This window comes from Pithys albifrons, chromosome 17 (assembly GCF_047495875.1).
Source record: "Pithys albifrons albifrons isolate INPA30051 chromosome 17, PitAlb_v1, whole genome shotgun sequence".
In the NCBI taxonomy this organism is placed as follows: Eukaryota; Metazoa; Chordata; class Aves; order Passeriformes; family Thamnophilidae; genus Pithys; species Pithys albifrons.
This window is the reverse complement of record NC_092474.1, coordinates 7,103,757-7,124,056: the sequence shown is the minus strand read 5'-3', so window position 1 is coordinate 7,124,056 and position 20,300 is coordinate 7,103,757. Positions and strand designations below refer to the sequence as shown.

The following is a 20,300-nucleotide window of genomic DNA, read 5'->3' as shown; positions in this document are numbered from 1 at the left end:
AGTTTCTGGGATGGACAATTCTTTAGACTGGATGTAACCTTTAAAATAGGAAAATTAAGTAGTGTTATAAAATTTGTAGAATCCACACACCGAGGTGCGTGTCAATATATTTTGTTTATCTACAATGCTTTCTAATAAGACCTATTCTCGACTTTCCCCAGATTGGCTCGGGAAGATTTTTCCTCACAGAATTCAGGCAACAACCGCGCACCCTCTCCCTGCTAATCCGTGTGGACACATCCTGCCTCCTGCGCTCCCCTGCCCTGCCGGTGCTGCTGGACGCCGCTCTCCCGTCCCGTTCCGCGGGCAGCGGCACCGGAACCGGCAGCACCGGCACCAGCGGCACCAGTAGCAGCATCAGTAGCAGCACCAGCACCGGTACCAGCAGCGGCACCAGCAGCAGAAGCACCGGAACCAGCAGCACCGGCAGCACCAGTAGGAGCACCAGTAGCAGCACCAGCAGCTGCACCAGCACCAGTAGCAGTAGCAGCAGCGGCACCACCAGCAGCACCGACAGCAGCAGAGGCACCACCGGCACCGGCAGCAGCACCAGTAGCAGCAGCACCAACAGTGGGAGCGGCACCACCAGCAGCAGCACCGGCAGCACCAGTACCTCCACCAGCAGCGGCACCACCGGCAGCAGCACCACCAGCAGAGCCGGCGGCACTGGCACCACCAGTACCTCCACCGCCAGCAGCACCACTATCAGGAGCAGGGCCGGCGGTGCCTCTCCCCGGGGCGGGGCGGGACGGGGCGGGCCCCCACGGCCGTCTCGCCGTCACGTGTCCCGGCGCTCGGCTCCCTGCGCTCCGCCATGGCTGCGGCGGCCGCGGCGGGCTCGGTGCTGCTGTGCCTGCTCGGGCTGGCGCTGCCCGGCGGCAGCACGCTGCACACCAAGGGCTCCGTGCCGCTCGACACCATCACCTTCTACAAGGTACGGCCGTGCCCCGAGCGCTGCGGATGGAGGGCGAGCGGGGGCCGCACGGGGCCGAGTGCGGGCGCTCGGCGGCAGCGCCGGGGCCGGGCAGGGCTGCGAGCGCGGAGCGAGGCCCGGGTACCGGGAGTAGCACTGGGGGCGACACCGAGATGGACACTGGGAGCCGCACCAGGAGCGATACTGGGAGGGACGCGGGGGGCGGCGCGGGGAGCGGCACCGGGAGCGACACCGGGATGGACACCGGTTTGGACACGGGGGCGACACTGGAATGGACACCGGGATGGACGCGGGGAGCGCGCGGCGCCGGCGGAGCGGCCACGGTGCGCCACAGCCAATGGGAGAGCGGCGGGCGCGGGCGGCAGCCAATGGAAGGGCGGCGGGCGCGGGCGGCAGCCAATCGGCGCGGTCCAAGTGGAGCCCGACCCGGCCCGGGGCACAGGCGGGGAAGGCACGGCCCGGCCCGGCGGGCTCGGTTCGGTTCGGTTCGGCTCCTCCATCACCGCCTCTCCGCTTGGGGGTTCGCTCTTATTCGGCCATCAGAAAGCAACAGGGTTCCGCTGGGCGGGTTTTTCCCTCCAGTAAATGACTCTGCAGGGAGGGCGCTCTCCCGGTGAGTGCCGTGTGCGCTGCCCACCTGTGCGCGCAGGTGGTGTCTGAGCAGAGCCCTGTGTGGGTGGAGAGCTGTGCTGCAACCAGAACCTGCTCGCTAAGGCAAAAATATGTTGCACGGGCTTCCCCTGAAGGGAGGGAGAAACCCACAACGAGGGGAGAGGTTCCATTTGCAAGCTCGTTGGAAAGGGCATCACCCGAGCAGAGCAAGATTCGAGTGAAGAGGAGTCGATTAAAACGTGAATTCTTCATTTCCTGAGCCAGTACAGCACCTCTTCTGCCTCCCTGTGCCTCTCTCTTAGCTCAGAGTGCAGCTCTCCTGCTGGGACGTTTGGCCTCTCCTTTTCATGTACCACTGGAAGTTGTTTTGCCAATTTCCTTCCAAGATGCCAATCAGATTTACAGCAAGCAAATCTTACAATTAAAGGCATTATCAGCTCCTCCAAACCTACCACATACCATCTTCATCGTCTGGTGCAGGAATAGACACCCAAAGCTCATCCTTTCCTTCACACAGCACTGAGTCATTTTTGAAAGGCCATAATTAGATAAAATTTCCATTCTCTCTCTGCATCTCTTCACTGCACAGAAAAAGAAGAGCAAGCAGAAGCAACCTTTGGTGACTTGTGGATTGCTTAGGCCTGAAATGATCAAGTGTTGTCTTTTTTTTTTCCCCTTTCTTGTTTTAGGTGATTCCAAAGCACAAGTTTGTCCTTGTGAAATTTGACACACAATATCCCTATGGGGAGAAACAAGACGAGTTTAAAAAGCTGGCAGAGAGCTCGGGCTCCAGTGAGGACCTTCTGGTGGCTGAAGTGGGAATATCAGGTGAGGAGCCCTGGGCAGGTGGGCACAGTGTGGGCTGGGGAGGAGGAGATGAATTTCAGTGGGGTTTGTGCTGAGACAGGCCCTGAGGCAGTTCTGGGGTGAGGGAGGGATGTGACAGCAGAGCTGCTGCCCTGGTTGGTGGCTGAGCCTGCTGTGTGTGGGAGAGCTGCTTATCCACCTCAGCTGGAGCAGCCCACGCTGCTGAACTGCTGCCACCCTGCCCAGCCCCAGCACTTCTGGCCTTTTTTAGTTCTTTCTTTGCCAAGAGAAACCTTTCTGTCCCATTTGCAGGGAAGAGACCTTACACAAATTGTGCTTTAGCCACAATCCTGGTCAAACAAAGCATGTTTAACATGATTAACTCCTTGCAGCAAACCCTGAGGCAGCACAGAAAGGGGGTTGTTGCACTGTGGCTGCTGTAACTTGAAGTGTTTATACCTGGATTTAAGAGAAAAGCAGTGAAGAATAGATCACTGTTGCCTTACCTGTGCTGGCTTTGTAGGTAGAATTAAGAATTTAAGGTTAATTGTCCAATTGGGAAGTTCTACCCACACTGGTATTTCTAAACAAACGTGGAACTCTCTAAGAAGCAAAGTTGAAGTGTCTTTGTTTTCTGTCCTCAAGAATAAATGCAGTTTATGTAAGTAATTTATGTAAGATGAGTAAACATCTTGTAGCTTGGCATGCTGTCAGAACTAAATCATTCTCTACACATGAACAGGAAAAAATCTATTCAGCTGTAAACTCAGATAAAATCAATGGATAGAGGAAAACCAGGGGAAAATGGCTATTAATTTCCCTTAAGGAGGACTGGGCTTGTATGTAAAGATCCTGCCACTGTCTTATGCTCTCACAGTCACAGCAAAGCACCATTAGAATCTTCTGTGTTTCTTTGGAAAACTTTCCAAGGTGTTTTTGTTTCAGTGTGTGGCATTTCCTTGGAACAGGCTCCACAGGGCAGTGGGCACTGCCCCAAGGCTGCCAGAGCTCCAGGGGGGTTTGGACAGCAGGACAGGGACAGGAGGGGATTGTTGGGATGCAGGGCCAGAGGCTGGACTGGATGGTCCTTATGGGTCCCTTCCAACTCAGGATATTCCATGATTCTGTGATTTCCTGGCAAACAGGTTATTAGGATGTGTTGTAGCTGGATACAAATATTTGTGTAGGAGGGAATCCTGCATTAATTTTTGATTAAGTGCTTTTCTGTGTTTTGTTTCTCATTGACAGACTATGGCGACAAACTGAACACTGAGCTGGGAGAGAAGTACAAGCTGGATAAGGAAAAGTTCCCTGTTTTTTACCTGTTCCAGGATGGTGACTTTGCCAATGCCTTACCTTACAGTGGGGAAATCAAGGCCGGGGCCATCCAGCGCTGGCTGAAGAGCAATGGCATCTACCTGGGCATGCCAGGCTGCCTGAAGGAGTTCGACGTGCTGGCCAGCAGGTTCGTGAGCACCACGGAGAGGTCTGAGCGCCAGGCCCTGCTGAAAAAGGGGCAGGAGAGCTTAGGGAAAGCAAAGGAAACCGAGAAGAAATCAGCTGAGCAGTACTTGAAAATTATGAGCAAGATCCTGGAGCAGGGAGAGGAGTTTGCTGCTAATGAAGTCGGGCGAATCACAAAGCTGATAGAGAAGAACAAAATGAGTGAAGGCAAGAAGGAGGAGCTCCAGAAAAGCCTCAATATCCTCACTTCTTTCCTGAAGAAGAATAGTGAAAAAGATGAGCTCTGATGTGATGGAGAACTTTGTACAAGCTGTGAAACGAATCCTAACGAGTTCTCCTTATGCAAGCAAGCTTCCCGCTGACTTCAAGAGAGCAGCAGATTTCCTTCTGGTATTCTCAGTTTTGGAAGATCAAGAGGAAGACATTCCTTGAAAACACAGTATTCTAAATGTTGGAAAAGTCACCAAAAAGGAAGACAACCAGTATTGTGTAATACTATCCAATAACTGTGTTAAAGCAGGCAACAACAAAAGCAGTACTAGCCTGGCCAGAAGCACATTCCTGGTGGTTTTTACAGCTGTTCCCTGGCAAACAAATAACAAAATTCAGTCTCACATTCCATCTTACGTGCTAGAAAAGGTACAGATTGGGTGCCCTTTGCATTCCCACCTTTCCCTGTCCATAGTGTCCTTGGATTTTGTGCTTGTTAATCCACCCCACACACACATTTTGTTGCCCCAGTTGGGCTCCAAGTCTCCTTACCTGTTGTTGACTAAGAGACTGGGAGCTTCCTTTTTCTGCCTTCTGTTCCCCAGCTCCTGTCCCTGTTTGGTTTGGGTTTCAGCCAAGTGCTGCCACTGAAGGCAGTTCCTCATATCACAACTTTCTCATCTTCTGGCCAGTGCAGCCACTTCACCAAACATTCTCCTGAAATCCTTTGTGGGCCCCTGACAGTGAGTGTGTGAGCTCTGAGCAAGGGCAGAGTCTCCTTGAGGTGCTATAACACTCAGTCTCACCAGTTCATGCAAAAAATTGGCTTTTCAGAGGTGAATTTGGGTGAGTTTTCCCACAGCTGAAGAGCACATGCGATGCCTCGGTTGTTTTACCCCTCCAGGCTTCATTTCCCAGGTTCAGAACAAGGTGAGACCAGTATCGAGTCCTGAGACACAGTTACTTGGACAGACATTTTCTCCAGCCTCCAGAAGCGACTGACACCGTCAGATTGAAGCTTCATCAGTGTTTGGGAGTTTTAAATGTTTGGAAATGAGTTCCTGTAACAGGAGGCAGAAGCATTTGTGTCCTTAGAAGCCTCATCTGTGTTATTTTGGTGGAGATGCGTGGCCTGGGGAACAGGTGAGTCCTCAACACTGCAGTTCCCACCGTGGAGCTCAGGAGCCCCTGGAAGATGCTGAGCCCTGCTCGGGGTCACGGGGAGTGGAGAAGAGAAACCACCTGAATGTTTGACTTTACAAGTGTTCTTCAAGCCAAACTGGTTGCTGGGGGAGCTTTGCTGCCTTTTGAGTCCTGGCGTGGGTACAAGGAGCAGGCGTTGCTGCGAGTGAAGATGTATTAATAATACTATAATAAAATGTTCCAATTCAGAGCTGCTTCTTCAAGGCATTTTCTAGAGAAACTGCTGCCAATGCCACGATCAGAGCGTCCGTCCCTGGGTTGGTGTGAGGGTGTCCGTCCCTGGGTTGGTGTCAGGGTGTCCGTCCCTGGTTTGGTGTCAGGGTGTCCCTCGTTGGTGTCAGGGTGTCCCTCAGTGTGAGGGTGTCCCTTCGGATTGTGGGTGTCCCTCACAGGTGTCAGGGTGTCCCTTGGTGTCAGGATGTCCCTCAGTGTGAGGTTGTCCCTCAGTGGGTGTCAAGTTGTCCCTCGGGCTCAACCCTCTCCCCTCAGGAAGGACAGAGGAATAACCACGGGCAGTCCTTGGGAGAGCTGTGTGGAGACTGTCCGGCCTGGCTCCTGCTGCGGAGCTTCTGAGGCGCTGAGGGGACAGTCCCCTGAGGGCAGCAGCCGCTGAGGTGCCATGGGGACCAATCCCTGCGGGCAGCAGCCACAGAGGCGCTGAGGGGACCATGCCCCGGGCTCTGCCATAGCCGCCCCCACACGCCCCTCAGAGCCGCCTCCCGTGCCCCTCGAGGCGCCTCCCCGCCTTTGGCCACCGCTGCCGGGCCGGGCTCCTCCGTGGGCAGCTCGGCGGGGTCGCCTCGGGTCGGGTCCCGCAGCGGTGCCGGGGCGAGCTCGCCCGCCGGGGCTCGGTGTGTCCTGCCCGCGGTGGGATGCGGTGACGCCGGTGCCCGGGGCGATCCCCCCGGTGCTCCCCAGCCCCTCTTCCCCGCCGGGCGGGCTCGGGGCGGCCCCGGGGCGGAGCGCGGGCGGTGCCGCAGCCCCGAGCGCGACGGCGGTGGCGGTGGGACTCATGGCCGTGCCGGCGGAGGCGGCCCGGCTGGACGGCGGCTGGCAGGAGGTGAGCGAGCCCTTCTCCTCCGTCCCCTCCCGCTGCAGCCCCGCGCCCCGCCGGCACCGGCAGCGCTGACCGCTCCTCCCCGGGACCCCCAGCCCACGGTCCTACCCGGGACCCTCAGTCCACGGTCCTCCCCAAGACACTCCCAGCCCACGAGACTCCCCGGTCCACGTTCCTACCCGGGACCCTCAGCGCACGGTCCTATCCGGGACCCTCAGCCCACGGTCCTGCCCGGGACCCCTCCAGACCACGGTCCTCGATCTGTCCTCCCCGTTCCTATTGGCGACTCCCCGGTCTGTGCTGTCCGTTTCTATTCGGGATTCTCCGGTCTGTGCTTCCCACTTGCCCCGAGGCTCCGCTGTCCCCGTCCCCGGTCTGTGCCGCTACTCCCAGACCCCATCCCCGGTCTGTGCCGGTCCCCCCAGTCCCCATTCTCGGTCTGTGTCCGTCCTCCCGCTCCCCGTCCCCGCATTCCCCTGAGCTCCGTCCCGTCCTTTCCCCAGGTCTACTCTGCGCTCCAGTGGATCCAGTTCACCATGGCCATGCTCAGGTAACGCTGCCCACCCCGCGGTGCCGGCACGGAGTTACCATCGCAAAGGCGATTTTCTCCGGCGGGGGGGGGAAAGAAAAGAAAAAGAAGAGAGAACTCGCGTATCCCGGCGAGGAAGACGCGCTCCTGTTCCAACCTGTGCTTTGTTTCCGCAGCGTTGTAGGTTCCAGTTCGATTATTGCCTACGCCGTCTTCCAGAACGCGGTGCGGTCCCCCGAGGTAAGGTCGGAGCCGCCTTGTCCCTCCCTAAGCCGAGGTGTCGGTCCCATGCGGGTGGATCACACCTGGAGCACAAACCTCCTCCAAGAAGCAGCTACAGGGCTCAGGGTTATGTGGTTAAACCTGGTCTAACCACATAAAGGTTAACCACAAAGGGCTTGCCAAGAATTTGGCTCGTTGTCTGTGATAGGAGCTGAAGGGGCTGACCTTGAGCTGTACCTGAGCAGGGAGAAGCAGGTTCCTTAGTCCTGTGCTTTCTGCTGCACCAGGAAAGTCCCCCAGTCGTTCCTGGGAGCTTGTCCTCCTCAGTGGGACAAAACTCGTGCAGAGCTTGCACGGAGCTACTGAAGTGCAAACTGGAGATGTCCCTGTGGAAATGCTTTTGCAGGTGTTGAGGTTTGGGTATCTCTAAGGAGTTTTTCCAGACAGGTGAGCTACTAAAATGGATACAACTCAAAGTTCAGACAAAAAGGGACTGAAAAGCAGTTTATTGTGCTGAACTCTGCAGTGGGTCTTTGGAAGATTCACCCCTGCCATGAACACTCCTAATGCTGATGCTGTGGGACTCAGGTGCACAAATGGCTTGGAGTGGGACAACCTGCGCCTCTGCTGCAGATGGAGCAGGAATGCAGTGCCTGGAACATCCCAAGTGCATCCCATGTGGAGGTTCGTGTGCAGGGAAGCCTGTGGGGCTGGGATATATCCAACAGGACAAGCAGATCTCTGGAACATGCACAGTATCCACAGATCTCCACCCCATCCTGCCATGCTTGGATGTCCACTTGCAATCCTTCTGTGCACCCAGGAATTCCCAGAGGCAGTGAGCAGAGCTGATCCCTGGGAAGCTGGGGTTTGGTGACCAGGATTTGCAGGATCTGGCCTGTGGACCATGCAGACAACAGGTTACTGTAAGAGCAGAGGGACACTGGAGCTGGCAGCACCTGTATTTGTCCTTCCCTGCTCTTCAGTGTACTTTGTGCATTGTGGGTTTGATCTGCAGCCCAGAGAACAGAACTTGCAGGGAATGCAGGAGTTATCCCTGGAGGAGGAAGGCATACAGGCAAGCTGACAACTGACACGTGGCTGGATGAAGCAGAGTGGGGAGGAGAACATGAGTCCAAGTCTGCAGGGCAGATCTGCCCCCCTCACAACACACAGGAGTCTTTCCTCCTGGAAATGCTCTGCACAGCACATCCAGAAGGAGTTGTGGAGATCTCTATGCATTCCCAAGGAGGAATGAAGGCTGGGACTTCACCTCAGTGCTGGAATGGAAAACCTGCTTGAGCTTGTGCTGCTCAAGGTGCACATCAAAAGCTCTTTCTACTGTATCTTCTGCACCTGAAGAGCTCCAGATGTGCTTCTCTTCTGGGTGCTGCACTCTGGAATGATGCAGAGCTGGGCCTGGCAGGTGTCCTGGTGTGACTCAGCAGCCTGATCCCGTTCCTTCCATGGCCAGCACTCTGGTTCCTGAGGAGCCCTTCAGCTCTGCCACAGGATGTGGCTTGGGAGCTGCTGGGAGCCTCTCATGGCTGCAGGTCACAGATGGGCCCTCCCTGCTCCAAGGAGTCCAGATGTTCCTGCTCAGATTATTTCTGCAAATCCAGGCAGGAGGGGTGGCTGCCAGCTGGAGGGGCTGCTCTGCACAGCCTGCCAGGCTCCAATCCTGCTGCCAGGGCAGAGCTGCTGCTGGGCTTTCAAGAGCCACCCAATCCTCAGTAACTTCCCCATTGCCTTGTCCTCATGTTTCTGCTCTGCTGTGGAAGTTTGTAAACAAAGGGGCTGGAAGAGATCCACATCCAAGCTTGCCACAAACAGTCTATGGCCCGAGTCATGAGGACCCACAGCAAAATGTTTAAAAATAAACAGCTCTGCAGGCTGGGAGGAGAACCATGTTAGAAACACTTCCCCTCCTGCCCCCAGAAATCAAATATTGCATTCTGGAAGCTTTTCTGTCTTTATGGGGTCAGTAAAACCCTTCAGCCTGAGCTAAATTCAGGAGACACCTGAGCTCAGCAGGTTCATGAGGAACCTCTGCCCCCCACGTGCCTGGGTGGTGGTCACATTGCCCAGCCTGGCGTGTGGACCTGCCAGGATGGAAATCGTTACGTCTTTCCAGTGCCTTCCTCTATTTTATAAATACCTTTCGGTATTTTCTTTCCCCTTTTGCAAGTCAGACACAAACTGCCTTTGCTCACCACTGAATCACCCACTTCTTTATTCAGGTCTGTGCCCACACTCCTCACCAGCCAGCAGTGCCTCCCTCCAAGGACACTTGTTGCTGCAGAGAGGGGTCACCTGTTTGATTGCAAAAGTTGTTTCTCTGCTTCTTTTAGAGCTGTTTGGTTTAACCTGCCCTGCTGCAAAGCAGATGGTGTGCCCAGCCTGTCGTGCCAGGGCTTCCATTCTGCACCAGCAAGGAAGAGCCTGCTTAAAAATGGCATTCTAAATGAAATGATATAAAAATTACCTCCAGATATTTATGCCATCATGCCTCAAGGACAAATCTGGCTCAATCAGATCTACCTTAACTCTTATCAATCTCACAAATCTCTTTCTCATTGCTCGTGGGAACGAGTACAACACAGCATGATGGGTGGCAAATATTTACTTCCAGGACAATATCGAGCCAAATCCCAACAAAAGCTCAATTCCATGATAAAAAAATACAACCAAAGCCTCCTGAAATGTTCTCATGCTGTGTTTAACATTAGCATTTCCTGTGGGGAAAGGAAATCACCATCATTTTCTCTCCAGGATGCTGAAAATGAGGGACCAAAGGCTGCAATTAAGAATGCAGATAATCAGGCTGCTTTTCCAGAGTCTCTGCTCTCCCACTAACAACACAAATGTTGGCCAGAATTTTGCACAAATGTTTTCCTGCAGTGTTTACAGTCCTGGCCAGTGAGTGCAAACTGGAAATGGGCTGGAGGCTGTTTGAGGAGACCTGAGTCTGTTCCAGTAGGCACTGGTGGCTCAGTGGAAGTTGATCTGACGTGTAGAACAGTCCCAGCCTTAGTCACCAGCAGAAACGACCACAGAGGAAACATGCCTGGTTTAAGTTATCTCATACTTAAGAGGGGTTTGTGTTTGCCAAAAATTTGATTTCTCTAAGAGTTGATTTGAAATGTGATACCTCTTCTCCCTGCCAGTCTGTCTTTTTCTGCAAAATTGTGAAATTATGGATATTTGAGCTATTTCCTGGTAGTTTTGATGCAGCTCTTGGATCTTAGTGGCACAAAGGGTGGATAGAGCAAGGGGTGTGCACTGGAAGAGCTTCTGAGAGCAGGACTCTGTGTGGATTTTGCCTGCAAGGAGAGCTCACCAGCAGAGCTGGGGGATGACAGTGTTCAGACAACACCAGAGAACCTGATGTATTACTGTCCCTACTTGGCTGATTAGTCTGAGCACAATTAATCTTTCTTCTAGGAACTGGTAAAGTAATTTTAAAGGACTGAAAACAAGGGTGATGCTCAGGAGTAGTGGTTGAATTATTTTAATCTGCCAACTTTTCTTTAAACTTACTTATCTGGGAAAACAGAGGAGACTTTTTAGGTGGAAGCTTTCAAGGTTTGCTGCAGTTTAATTGTCTGCTCTCAGAAATCTTGCCATGGTGCTTCCCTGAGGGGAGGATCATCCCTCTGCACGGTGCCATTCATGCCCCACTTGTGCCCAATTAAGGCTTTCAAAGTGAGTTTGCAGTGGGGCACTGGCCTTGTGCTGACACACATCCCTCCCCTTGGCAGGCTGTGCTTGGTCCCTGTGTGTGTGACGCTGGGGTGACACTGCAGCAGGGTGGCTGTGGGAGTGCTGTGACCCCTCTCACAGCTGCTGAGCCTCTTCCCTCCCCACAGGTGCGCCCACTGTTCTACCTGAGCCTCTCAGACCTGTTTTTGGGGATGTGCTGGCTGGCTGGGGCTCTGCTCTACAGCTCACCCACCTCCCAGCAGGACCTCATCTGCTACAACCTGCAAGCCACGGGGCAGGTGAGTACCTGTGGCCTCACATTGCTGCTGGGACAGTGATTTGCCACCATTAACCCTTCTGGTGGTCACAGTGTGGCCATGGGGGCTGTTGGTACAAAGGCTTTGGCTGAGGCTCCCCATGTGAACTTGATTACAGATCTCTTGGCTTTGTGTGAAAAAGGGAGATGGCAGTGCTTGGGTTTAGGATCCCTGCAGTGGGAGAGGCCTTGAGGAAGGCAAAGAGACCGTGGGGGTTTGTGACTGCCTGTCTGAAGTGGGTGATGGGGCTTGGTCTCTTTGCTGCTGGCTCCCTTGCCTGCTGTGGCCTCAGTGCCTCACACAGCAGTTTTTCTGTTCCTCCTCGTGCTCCTTCCAGCCTGGGCAGGAACAGGCACATCCTGGGGCTCACCTGAGCTCAGGTTCCCAGCATGACTCACACAAACAGCCCTGCTCTTGGTGCTCTCCCCCAGGATGCTCAGGGGCTGCTCCATCAGTGCTGCTTCCAGCTGGTTCCCTATGCTGGAGACTCATTGGAGTGGAGGGAGTGAACTCCATTCTCCTGACAGTTTGTTTTGTCTCACCCAGTTCCCTTCTCAGCATTAGGCTTTGGAAATCACCGCTCCAAAAAATCCCTGCAGGGTCCAGCCAAGTGATGATCCCTGGGATTAACATTTTCCTCTTAATGATGGCTTAAAAGAAGACATGCTCTTAAGAGAAGAGCAAGGGACTTTTGGGAGCCTTGATGTGTGTTGTGTGGGCTCAGGAAGCTCCCTGGGAGCCTGGTGGCCTCACTGAATATCCTCACTGAGCTGCAGCATCTGAAGCCAAAGGATCTCCTTGTGCCTTGAAGAGGGCAGGGAAGAAGCTACAGGTGTGCAGTGGAATTGTTCCCACTGTTGTGTGCCTGGGGTGGGTTCCTGCAGCCCAGGGATGTTCCAGCAGCTGGGTTTGTGGATACAGGTGTGTTGCTGAGGCTGTTGAGAGCAGCTGTTCCACTCCAGGCTCATCCCTGGTCTCTCCAGCTCTGCAATATGTTCATGGTGAGATGAAACAGTGGGATGTGGATAACTTGTCCTTTGGGGAATGATGCAGAACAGCATCAAAGATGTTTTCAAGGTGATGGTACAGGGGAAAATGAGGAGAGCTTGGGAGAGAGTTTCAGAGCCAGAAGGTGGAAGGAGCACATGGGACTGAGGTTGTTCCTGAGCTGTTTCCCTGGTCTCAGTGGCAGTTCTTGATGGCAGTGTGACCTTTCCATGGCCTGGAGAAGGCAGGTTGCAATGCTGGAGGAGAAATAGGTTGGATATAGACAGCATGCCATCATTTCTCAGCTCCCATGCACTTCTGGCTGTTTTCTGCCCTCCTTTTTCCAGCCTGTGGTTGTGCTTCTCAGGGACACCAGCATGGAAAGGTGGGCAAAGTGGGGGTTTGTCCTCATGCTGGGTGGGCAGGGCTGGCCTTGGGCCAGGGGGGCACAGGGGACAGTCAGGGTGCCCCGGGGGGGTGTGCAGGGCCACATCCTGACCCCAGCCAGTGTCACCAGGCTCCTCTCCCATGTGCCACCACCAGTCCCCCCTGGCACAAGGAGTGTCCACGTGGCAGAACTGGGGTTTGCCTGGCAAGAGCTGTCACTGCTGTTTGCTCTGGGAGAAACGAAAACAAATGGAGCACTTGCCATGGCAACCTGTCCCCATGGAGCATGTGACAGTGTAGGACACCCCACCCCACCCCACACCCCTGCACTGGCGTGGTGGGAACAGCACCTGGTGCGTCAGAAGGGGCCAGGGGAGGTTCAACAGCAGCTGCTGTGGAGCAGAACCCGAGAGAATGAGCAAATAAATGTCTCACTGTGTTCCTGGGTGTCTCAGACACACACTTGGCTTCTCTGCTCACCAACCCCTGGAACATGTCAGATGGCAAAGGGTGAGATGGGCAGGGGAGGGTGTTTGCAGCTGGCAGCCCTTGGACAGACTCACACCAGGGTCCCTGGCATGTCCCAGGGCAGGGACAGCACTTTGCCTTATTCAGGTTGTTTGCCCTCATTTATCCCCACGGGCTGATGCTGCAGCGATGTAGCTCCCCAGAATCCATAAAGGAGGAGATTGGCTTGTTTCATGGGCTTTCTCTGTTTCAGCCCCACAGCTTTGATTGCTATTAATGTAAATTCTGCTCCCTTTGCTGTCCCCTGTGTTCTCTCCCAATCCTGCCTTGCCTCTGTGTTACAATAATAAAGTGCAGAACAGGGATTGTGGTTGTAATTGCACAACTCCCCCCCTGTTCTTCCAGTTCAGTTCCAGTGGCCTAATGATGTCCTGGCAGGCTCTGCTCACGCTAGGGAGCACAATGGGAGCACCACTGGTGGATAATGAGGGACTCTGGTGTCTCTGCTCCATCTCCTCAGGGGAGGTGCTGCAGGACTGGCCCCAGCCCCAAAGCTGAGGGTCAGGAGAGCAGAATTCCCCTCACTTTCTGCTGGCACCTTCCCAGGTGGGGTTTGGTTCCCTCCTCCAAACCACAAGGAAGTGCTGACATTTCTTGAGCCTCTCTCGGTGCAAGAGAATGATCTTTGTGCACTGTTTTCATGGCCTTCCCTGGGAGGAATTGCAGAAGGGCAGCAAACTCTCATTAAAGCTTGTTTAATGAGCTGGAAAGTCACTGCAGTGTTCCTGCTGCAATGTCACAGCCCCTTGACTCGGCCTCTTGAGCCAGCCAAGAGTGTTTGCAGCCTCAGTGAAGGAGGCCAAGTTTGTTTAGTGCCTCCTTTCCCAGCCATGGATGGTACCAGGGGGGCAGACCTGTGTTCCTTATCCTCTTGGCAAAGGACAGCAAATCCCCGGAAAAGAATTGCCTTGTCCAGCCCTTCCTCTTTGCCTTTGCCACTGAAGTGTGTGTTTCCTGTAGCAAACAGCACGTGCATGTGCATGCTCTGATCAGGCAGCCTGGAGCAAACACGGGTTTGGAAATAAATGGGATAAAGATTTGGGAGGTCTTACAGGAAATTTTAGATATTTGGTCTCATCTGAAGAGAGAATCGAGGGCTGTGAAACTCTCAGAGGAGGACAGTGTGCTCCATCTTTTCTCCCCTCCTTTTTCCCATGGAGAGAAGAGGCATTTGGGATGTTAACTCAGGCAGATATTCTCTGCCCTCACTTTGCTCTTTAATTATTCCATTGTTCTGTGTTTCCGTGAATTCTCTGAGCTCCTTCTTCAACAGGCAAATCTGAATGTCACATCTGTGTTGTTTCCCAATGGGTGTAACACAGGGGGGCTCCACGTGCCTTTGAACCTCTTGTTGCCAAGATTTGGGCCAAAAAACGAGCCAAATCCCAATGATTTGTGTTTCTAAGACAGCTCTGCTGCCCTCAGTTCCCCTGTCCTGTCTGAGGCCAAGGTGGAGCTGCCTGTGTGTGGTTTGCAGTGGGAGCCTCTCCCCAGCATGGGGGTGGTGAGGGATCCTCACCTTTGGCAGGTGTTCCTGTCTCTGTCCCTTGGGCTCATCAGGGAGGAGCTAAATGTGCTACAGCAACTGTTATTGTAGGATTGAAACACCATTTGTGTTTCCCAGATATTCTACGTGGCCTCTTTCCTCTACACTGTCAACTACACCTGGCACCTGTACATGGACCTGAAGGTGAAGTACAACCAGAACCTCTTCAGGGTGCCCCTCCAGGTGAGCAGGACTGATGTGGAGCACCTGTTGGGTGTCCAGGTCTGATTTGGGGGGTGGTGGGGCTTGGGGGCTGCACACAGAATGATTGACCTCCCCACAAGGACCTTGAAGGCCCTTCTGGCCCGTGGCTGACACGTCACCGGGGTCAGCAGAGTCACTGCTGGGTCTGGGGGAGCAGCTCAGCCCTGGGGCTTTGGGAAGCAGCTGGAAGACCAGGGGTTTGCAGCAGCTGAGGGGCTGGTTTGGTGCTGTCACTGCCTTCTCCAGGACACAGCAGAGGGACAGGAGAGCAGAGGGATAGTCTGGAATGAGACCTGACATTCCCTGTCCCCCTCAGGTGTCACACAGCACTCGAGAGCCTCAAGGCTCTCGAGTGCTGTGTGACACCTGAGGGGGACAGGCAGGAGGTGTGAACATCTGAAACACCTGAGGGTTTGAGGTGTGAACAGTGATGACAGGAGCTGCTGGCTCAGTGGGCAGTGGCCAGTCCTCACTTCCCCATCATTGGCCTTTCCCAACCCCTCTGGGGCAGGACTGTACCAGTGGGACCTGAGGAACAAGGACACAGGAAACACTCCCTGTGCCACAGGCTGAGCAAACACTTCACACACCTCATGACCAAAATCCTCCTTGCTGTTGTTTCCCCCTCACTCCCAGGGGAGCAGGGAGGCACCAGGACTGCTCTGGGGCTCCCTGTGTATCCCTGTGTATCCCTGGCACATACCTAATGCAGCTCTTCCCAGAAAACCAACCAGCCCCGCTGCCCCAGCCAGCCCTTTTCCTCCCCAGACATTTGCTGTGCACAGCAAGCTTTGTGTCCCAGGTATTCCATGGGGCACTGTGGGCACATCAGGCTGGGCAGAGCACTCTGCATTTAAGGGATTTTATCCATAGATTTTGGATCCCCCTGGAGGATTGGATTCCCTCTTGACACTTGCCAGAATTCCCCACCCTCCAGTGTCCCATGGTGGGTTGAAGCTGCTGGGTGGGTCCCACTGCCAAAGCACATTTCCTGGTGAGCAGATACCAGGACACTCCAAACTGCCTGAATTTCTCCACCAGAACATAAAGTTTCTGAGGATCAGGGCCAAGTGAAGTGAATAAACTTGTCCAGGTCCAGGTTCCCTGCTCTGATCCTCCTGCTGAAGCAGAACAGGACACTCAGCGTGGGTTGAATCTGCTCCAAACCAGACCAGGCTGAACTTGGCTGTGTTGACTCAGTGCAAAGTAGAACTAAACATTTGTCCTGGGCATGAATCAGTGTTTGAAGGACCCTCAGCTGCTGGAGGGCTCCCTGGGGCTGGTTCCTGTGGGCAGGGACTGCACAGGAGTGAGGAGTTACCTGAGCTCTTTGGCTTTTGCAGGTTGTGGAGTACACCAGTTGTGTTGGCCGAATAGCAACGATCTCATCCAGGTAAGGTTTGGTTCTCCCTGAATAATGGACTTCTGGTAAGGTTTGGTTCTCCCTGGCTGATGGACTTTTGGTAAGGTTTGGTTCTCCCTGGATGGTGGAGTTTTGGTAAGGTTTAATTCCTCCTGAATGATGGAGTTTTGGTAAGATTTAATTGTCCCTGAATGATGTAGTTTTGATAAGGTTTAGTTCTTCCTGGCAGGGTGATGTGGGTTTGGTGAGATTTAATTCTCCCTGGCAGGATGATGTTTGGTGAAATTTAATTCTCCCTGGCAGAGTGACATGGATTTGGTGAGATTAATTCTCCCTGGCAGGATGATGTGGATTTGGTGAGATTTAATTCTCCCTGGCTGTGTGATGTGGGTTTGACAAACTGCCCTGTGTTGGTCTCTGCTTCCTACTTGTTTTGGAGCAATTTTACTAAAACCTGTAAAGGTCCTCATTAGCAGCAGAGTGTCCTCAGGAACACAACTAAGAGGGTTTTTTTCAACCAAGTTAATTATAACTTCATTAACCAGCTGTGGTTTTCCACAAGGTGCTCCCTGTACCAATGATTAGCCCTCCTGAATGAAAACACCAATGTTGCTAAAGCTGATAAAATACTTTTCCAGAGCAGTGTCAGCAAAAACAACATTAAATTCCTCTGTGGGGACAGGAGAAGCACCAAGTGGTGCTGGCTAGGGGTTGGTGGGGCAGTGCAATAACCCATGGCTGTGCTGTCCTGTCTCCTGCAGCCTCGTCCCCTTCCTGCTCATGGTGCCGGTGTTCTGCCTGGGCAACAGCAGCAACTGCTACCAGAACTTCAGCCAGAAGCACGGGTGAGCTGCCCCCCCTGGCCCTGCCCGTGGCCCTGGGGGTGAGCAGGAGCTCAGACTGTGCCCCTTGTCCTGCAGGTGCCTCCTGATGCACACAGAGGTGGCCGTGGGTGCCGCCGAGGCGCCGAGCCCGAGCGGTGCCGTGTGCCGTGCCATGCACCTCTACGGCATCGGCGTCTTCCTGCTCTCCTTCCTCGTCAGCTTCCTGGCCATTCTGGTAGGGAACATGGGCCACCTTTGTGTTTTTGCTTGCATGGCACCAGAGGCCAGGCTACCTTGGAATCATGGAATGGGTTGGGTTGGAAGGGACTTAAACCCATCCAGTGCCACCCCCTGCCATGGGCAGGGACACTTCCCACTATCCCAGGTCACTCCAAGCCCTGTCCAGCCTGGCCTTGGACACTTCCAGGGATGGGGCAGCCACAGCTTCTCTGGGCACCCTGTGCCAGGGCCTCACCCCCTTTCTTCCCAGTATCCCACCTAAACCCACTCTAGTCCAGTTTGAAGCCATTGCCCCTTGTCCTGCCACTCTGTGCCCTTGTAAATATATCAGAGGAATAACTGTGTGGTTATTTTGGAAGGGCTGGTAGGGGAGAGAAAATGTCCCTGTGCCACCACAGAGATCCTTCTGGAGCCCTGTGTTCTGTCAGCCCATCCCACAAGGGATTCAGCAGGTAGGGAGGGCTCAGAGCTTGGCAGCAGTTCACCTACTGAATGGTCAGCAACAGGTCATTAATGCTTGGACTTGATGATCTTGGAGGTCTTTTCCAGCCTAAAGGATTTTATGATTCTAAGAGCCCAAATCCGTTCAGAATCCTCAGTTTAGAAAAGGTCCCATGCAAAGCAGCATCTCCCCCAGGGTTCCACTGTTGTGTGACAAGGCTGGGTGGGCTGAGGTGGGTTCCTGCAGCACCTCCCAGCCCAAGCAGTGTCTGCCTGTTCCCTTGCAGGTCATCCTCAGCCAGGCCCGAGGGCTGTACAAGAGGTTTGTGACCTCCACGGGCTTCCTGGGTGACCAGCAGTGGGCCATGATCAGGATGGTGGAGCAGAGGGTGGTCTTTTACCCCGTGGTGTTCTTCTGCTGCTGGGCCCCAGGTGAGCAGAGCTCTGAGCTCCTCCCACCCTGTCCCCAGAGAGGGGTCACAGCAACACCCTCCTGTCCTTCCCTCTCCACAGCTGTGCTCCTTGGCATGCTGAAGCTGACTGTGTCAACCACCAGCAAGATCTACATGGCCCTGCTGATCCTGCAGGTAAATCCCTGTCCCTGCAGCCCCCAGGAGCCCTGATTGGCGCCTTCTCTTCCCCTGCTCTCTCCCAGCAACTTCTCAGGGGCTCCTGAAGTTCCAGGAGCCCTGATCCCACTGTTCCCTCCCCCAGGCTCATCCAGGGGCTCCTGAAGTTCTCCCCTGTTCTCTCTCCCAGCAGCTTCCCAAGGCCTCCTGAGCTGCCAGGAGCCCTGATCCCATCCTGTTCTCTCCCGCAGGCTCTCACGGCAGCCTCGCAGGGGCTGCTGAACTGCCTGGTGTACGGCTGGACCCAGCACGCGTTCCTGGCTCTCAAACGCGGCTCCCGGCGGGACGTGGACACGCAGACCCCTCTGCTGCGCTCGCAGAAGAAATTCTACTCCAGCACAGCGCCCAGCAGCGCCCCGGACCCCGCGGGCTCCGGCTCCACCCTGCTGTGAGGGGCCCTGCCCGCAGCTCCCTGTGCCAGCAGTGCCACCCCGGCCCGGCGGGGCTGTCGCTCCCGGTGCCCGGGGATGCAGAGCCCGGGCAGGGACACCGGGGACACTCCGCGGAGAGGGTTATTTATTTGACAGTCCTACGGACTCTAAATGGGTTCTTTAACCACGGTAAATCCTTAGGGCAGACTGTCTCCTTCTGGAAATACCCCTAGAAAAGCAGCAGATGGTGTGGAACAGCTCAGCACCAACAGACAATGTTTTACTTCTCCAAGTAGTTGTTTTGTAACAGCTCAGAGGTCTCATCCAGCTCCAGCAGAGGATGTTTTACTTCTCCAAGTAGTTGTTTTATTTCTCTGAGTATTTACCATTACTAATGAACAGTAAAGCAGAGTGAATATTTTTATATCTCTGAGTTCCCCATAACCCTGAGATCTTGCACCACTCTAAGAGCCAACTCCAGGGAATGAGGAACTGCAAAAACAGGATAAAAAATATCAGTACTGACTTCCAGGCCTGGAATTTCTGCACATTTCCCTTCTGTTCTTCATGCCAAGAATCCTCACACAAATCAGCTTCTTCAACCCCCTGGAGCATCTCTCATGAACCAGGTGAGCAGGATTTCATCTGAACCCCTCTCTGCCCTTCCAGATGCTCAAGTGAATTATTTACTGAGGTCCCACCATTCCATAGAAAATAAACTGCATCTTCAACTGTGTTGAAAACAACTCCCTAAACTTACACTATTTTTTATCAGCTTCACTTTTTGGGTGCAACCCAAATTTTTACACAGCAGGTTATACAAGAGGAGGAAACACTCCAGTTTTCTGTAATTAACTTACCCAACTCTGTACACTGTGTCAGTCCCACACCCCTGGTGTTTTGGTCAATGGCTGATTTTCTCTTCCAGAGTGAGTGAAACAATTCCATGTTCCTGTTCTACAGGATAAAAACCAGCTCCAGCTCCAGCCCTGTGTTTGTATCCAGGCCAGGTTTAACTGAGTCTGGTGCCTGAGCTCAGCTTTCCACAGCAAGTTCCCCACAGGGCAGCTTTGACTCAGCAGGTTTTGAGGCATCTTCTTCCACCTGGTGCTTTAAATCCTCCTCAGGAGCCCATTCTCCAGTCCCAAAGTTCAGACATAACGTGCCTTGGGGAGTCACAGGAAAGGTTTGATTCCAAAATCTTTCTGCCTGAGAATTGTGTGATTCACCCCCTGGGTGCTGCTGATCCAGGACACTTCACCCTGGCTTTGTCCCTGCTGCTGATCCAGGACACTTCACCCTGGCTTTGTCCCTGCTGCTGATCCAGGACACTTCACCCTGCCTGGCTGTCCCTGCTGCTGATCCAGGACACTTCACCCTGGCTGTTTGTCCCTGTAGATGATCCAAGACACCATCCTGGCTGTTTGTCCCTGCCCTGAGTGTCAGTTCCCTTGGAGTGCCAGTCTGAGGCTGTGCAGCCTCAGGAGTTCCATGGGGAGGATGGGACCCTCTCCCTGGCACAGCCCCGAGGCCTGGCATGAGGCAGCAGCACATTAAACACCCCCCTCTGCTCCCCAAAGGCCCCCTGGGCTGACCCTGTTTGGGGACAGCCTGCCCAGCCAGTGCAATTTGTTTAAAAGGGGATTAAGTCTTCAGAATGGGAAGGGAGGGAAGATTACCCAGAAAACAATGACAGGATTGCTCCTGGACCTTCAGCTGGGGC

The 20,300-nt window shown here is 54.1% G+C and overlaps 2 protein-coding genes across 3 annotated transcripts; both read left to right on the top strand.

Moving 5' to 3' along the window:
* Window positions 1-766: 766 nt before the first annotated feature.
* Window positions 767-5,420, top strand: ERP29 (endoplasmic reticulum protein 29). Its single transcript, XM_071572284.1, has 3 exons — window positions 767-934; window positions 2,236-2,374; window positions 3,602-5,420. Exons 1-3 carry the CDS (start codon window positions 815-817, stop codon window positions 4,102-4,104), a joined length of 762 nt encoding a protein of 253 aa, XP_071428385.1. The 5' UTR covers window positions 767-814; the 3' UTR covers window positions 4,105-5,420.
* A 768-nt stretch (window positions 5,421-6,188) lies between these two features.
* TMEM116 (transmembrane protein 116) lies at window positions 6,189-19,001 on the top strand. Of its 2 annotated transcripts, XM_071571753.1 has the most exons (11): window positions 6,189-6,290; window positions 6,791-6,837; window positions 6,993-7,056; window positions 10,908-11,039; window positions 14,584-14,688; window positions 16,053-16,102; window positions 16,834-16,917; window positions 16,993-17,131; window positions 17,865-18,009; window positions 18,091-18,164; window positions 18,398-19,001. In XM_071571753.1, the coding sequence occupies exons 1-11, from the start codon at window positions 6,243-6,245 to the stop codon at window positions 18,596-18,598; spliced, it is 1,089 nt and encodes a 362-aa protein (XP_071427854.1). In that variant the 5' UTR covers window positions 6,189-6,242; the 3' UTR covers window positions 18,599-19,001. The 2 variants fall into 2 exon arrangements, with proteins under 2 accessions (XP_071427854.1, XP_071427856.1); XM_071571755.1 differs by lacking the exons at window positions 6,189-6,290; window positions 6,791-6,837; window positions 6,993-7,056 and adding an exon at window positions 7,518-7,722.
* Window positions 19,002-20,300: the final 1,299 nt, after the last annotated feature.

Coding starts and splice junctions, on each gene's coding strand:
- ERP29 (XM_071572284.1), top strand. CDS start 815: ATGGCTGCGGCGGCCGCGGCGGGCTCGGTGCTGCTGTGCCTGCTCGGG. Junction 935..2,235: donor ACACCATCACCTTCTACAAG/GTACGGCCGTGC, acceptor TTCTTGTTTTAG/GTGATTCCAAAGCACAAGTT. Junction 2,375..3,601: donor GGCTGAAGTGGGAATATCAG/GTGAGGAGCCCT, acceptor TCTCATTGACAG/ACTATGGCGACAAACTGAAC.
- TMEM116 (XM_071571753.1), top strand. CDS start 6,243: ATGGCCGTGCCGGCGGAGGCGGCCCGGCTGGACGGCGGCTGGCAGGAG. Junction 7,057..10,907: donor ACGCGGTGCGGTCCCCCGAG/GTAAGGTCGGAG, acceptor CCCTCCCCACAG/GTGCGCCCACTGTTCTACCT. Junction 14,689..16,052: donor TCTTCAGGGTGCCCCTCCAG/GTGAGCAGGACT, acceptor TGGCTTTTGCAG/GTTGTGGAGTACACCAGTTG.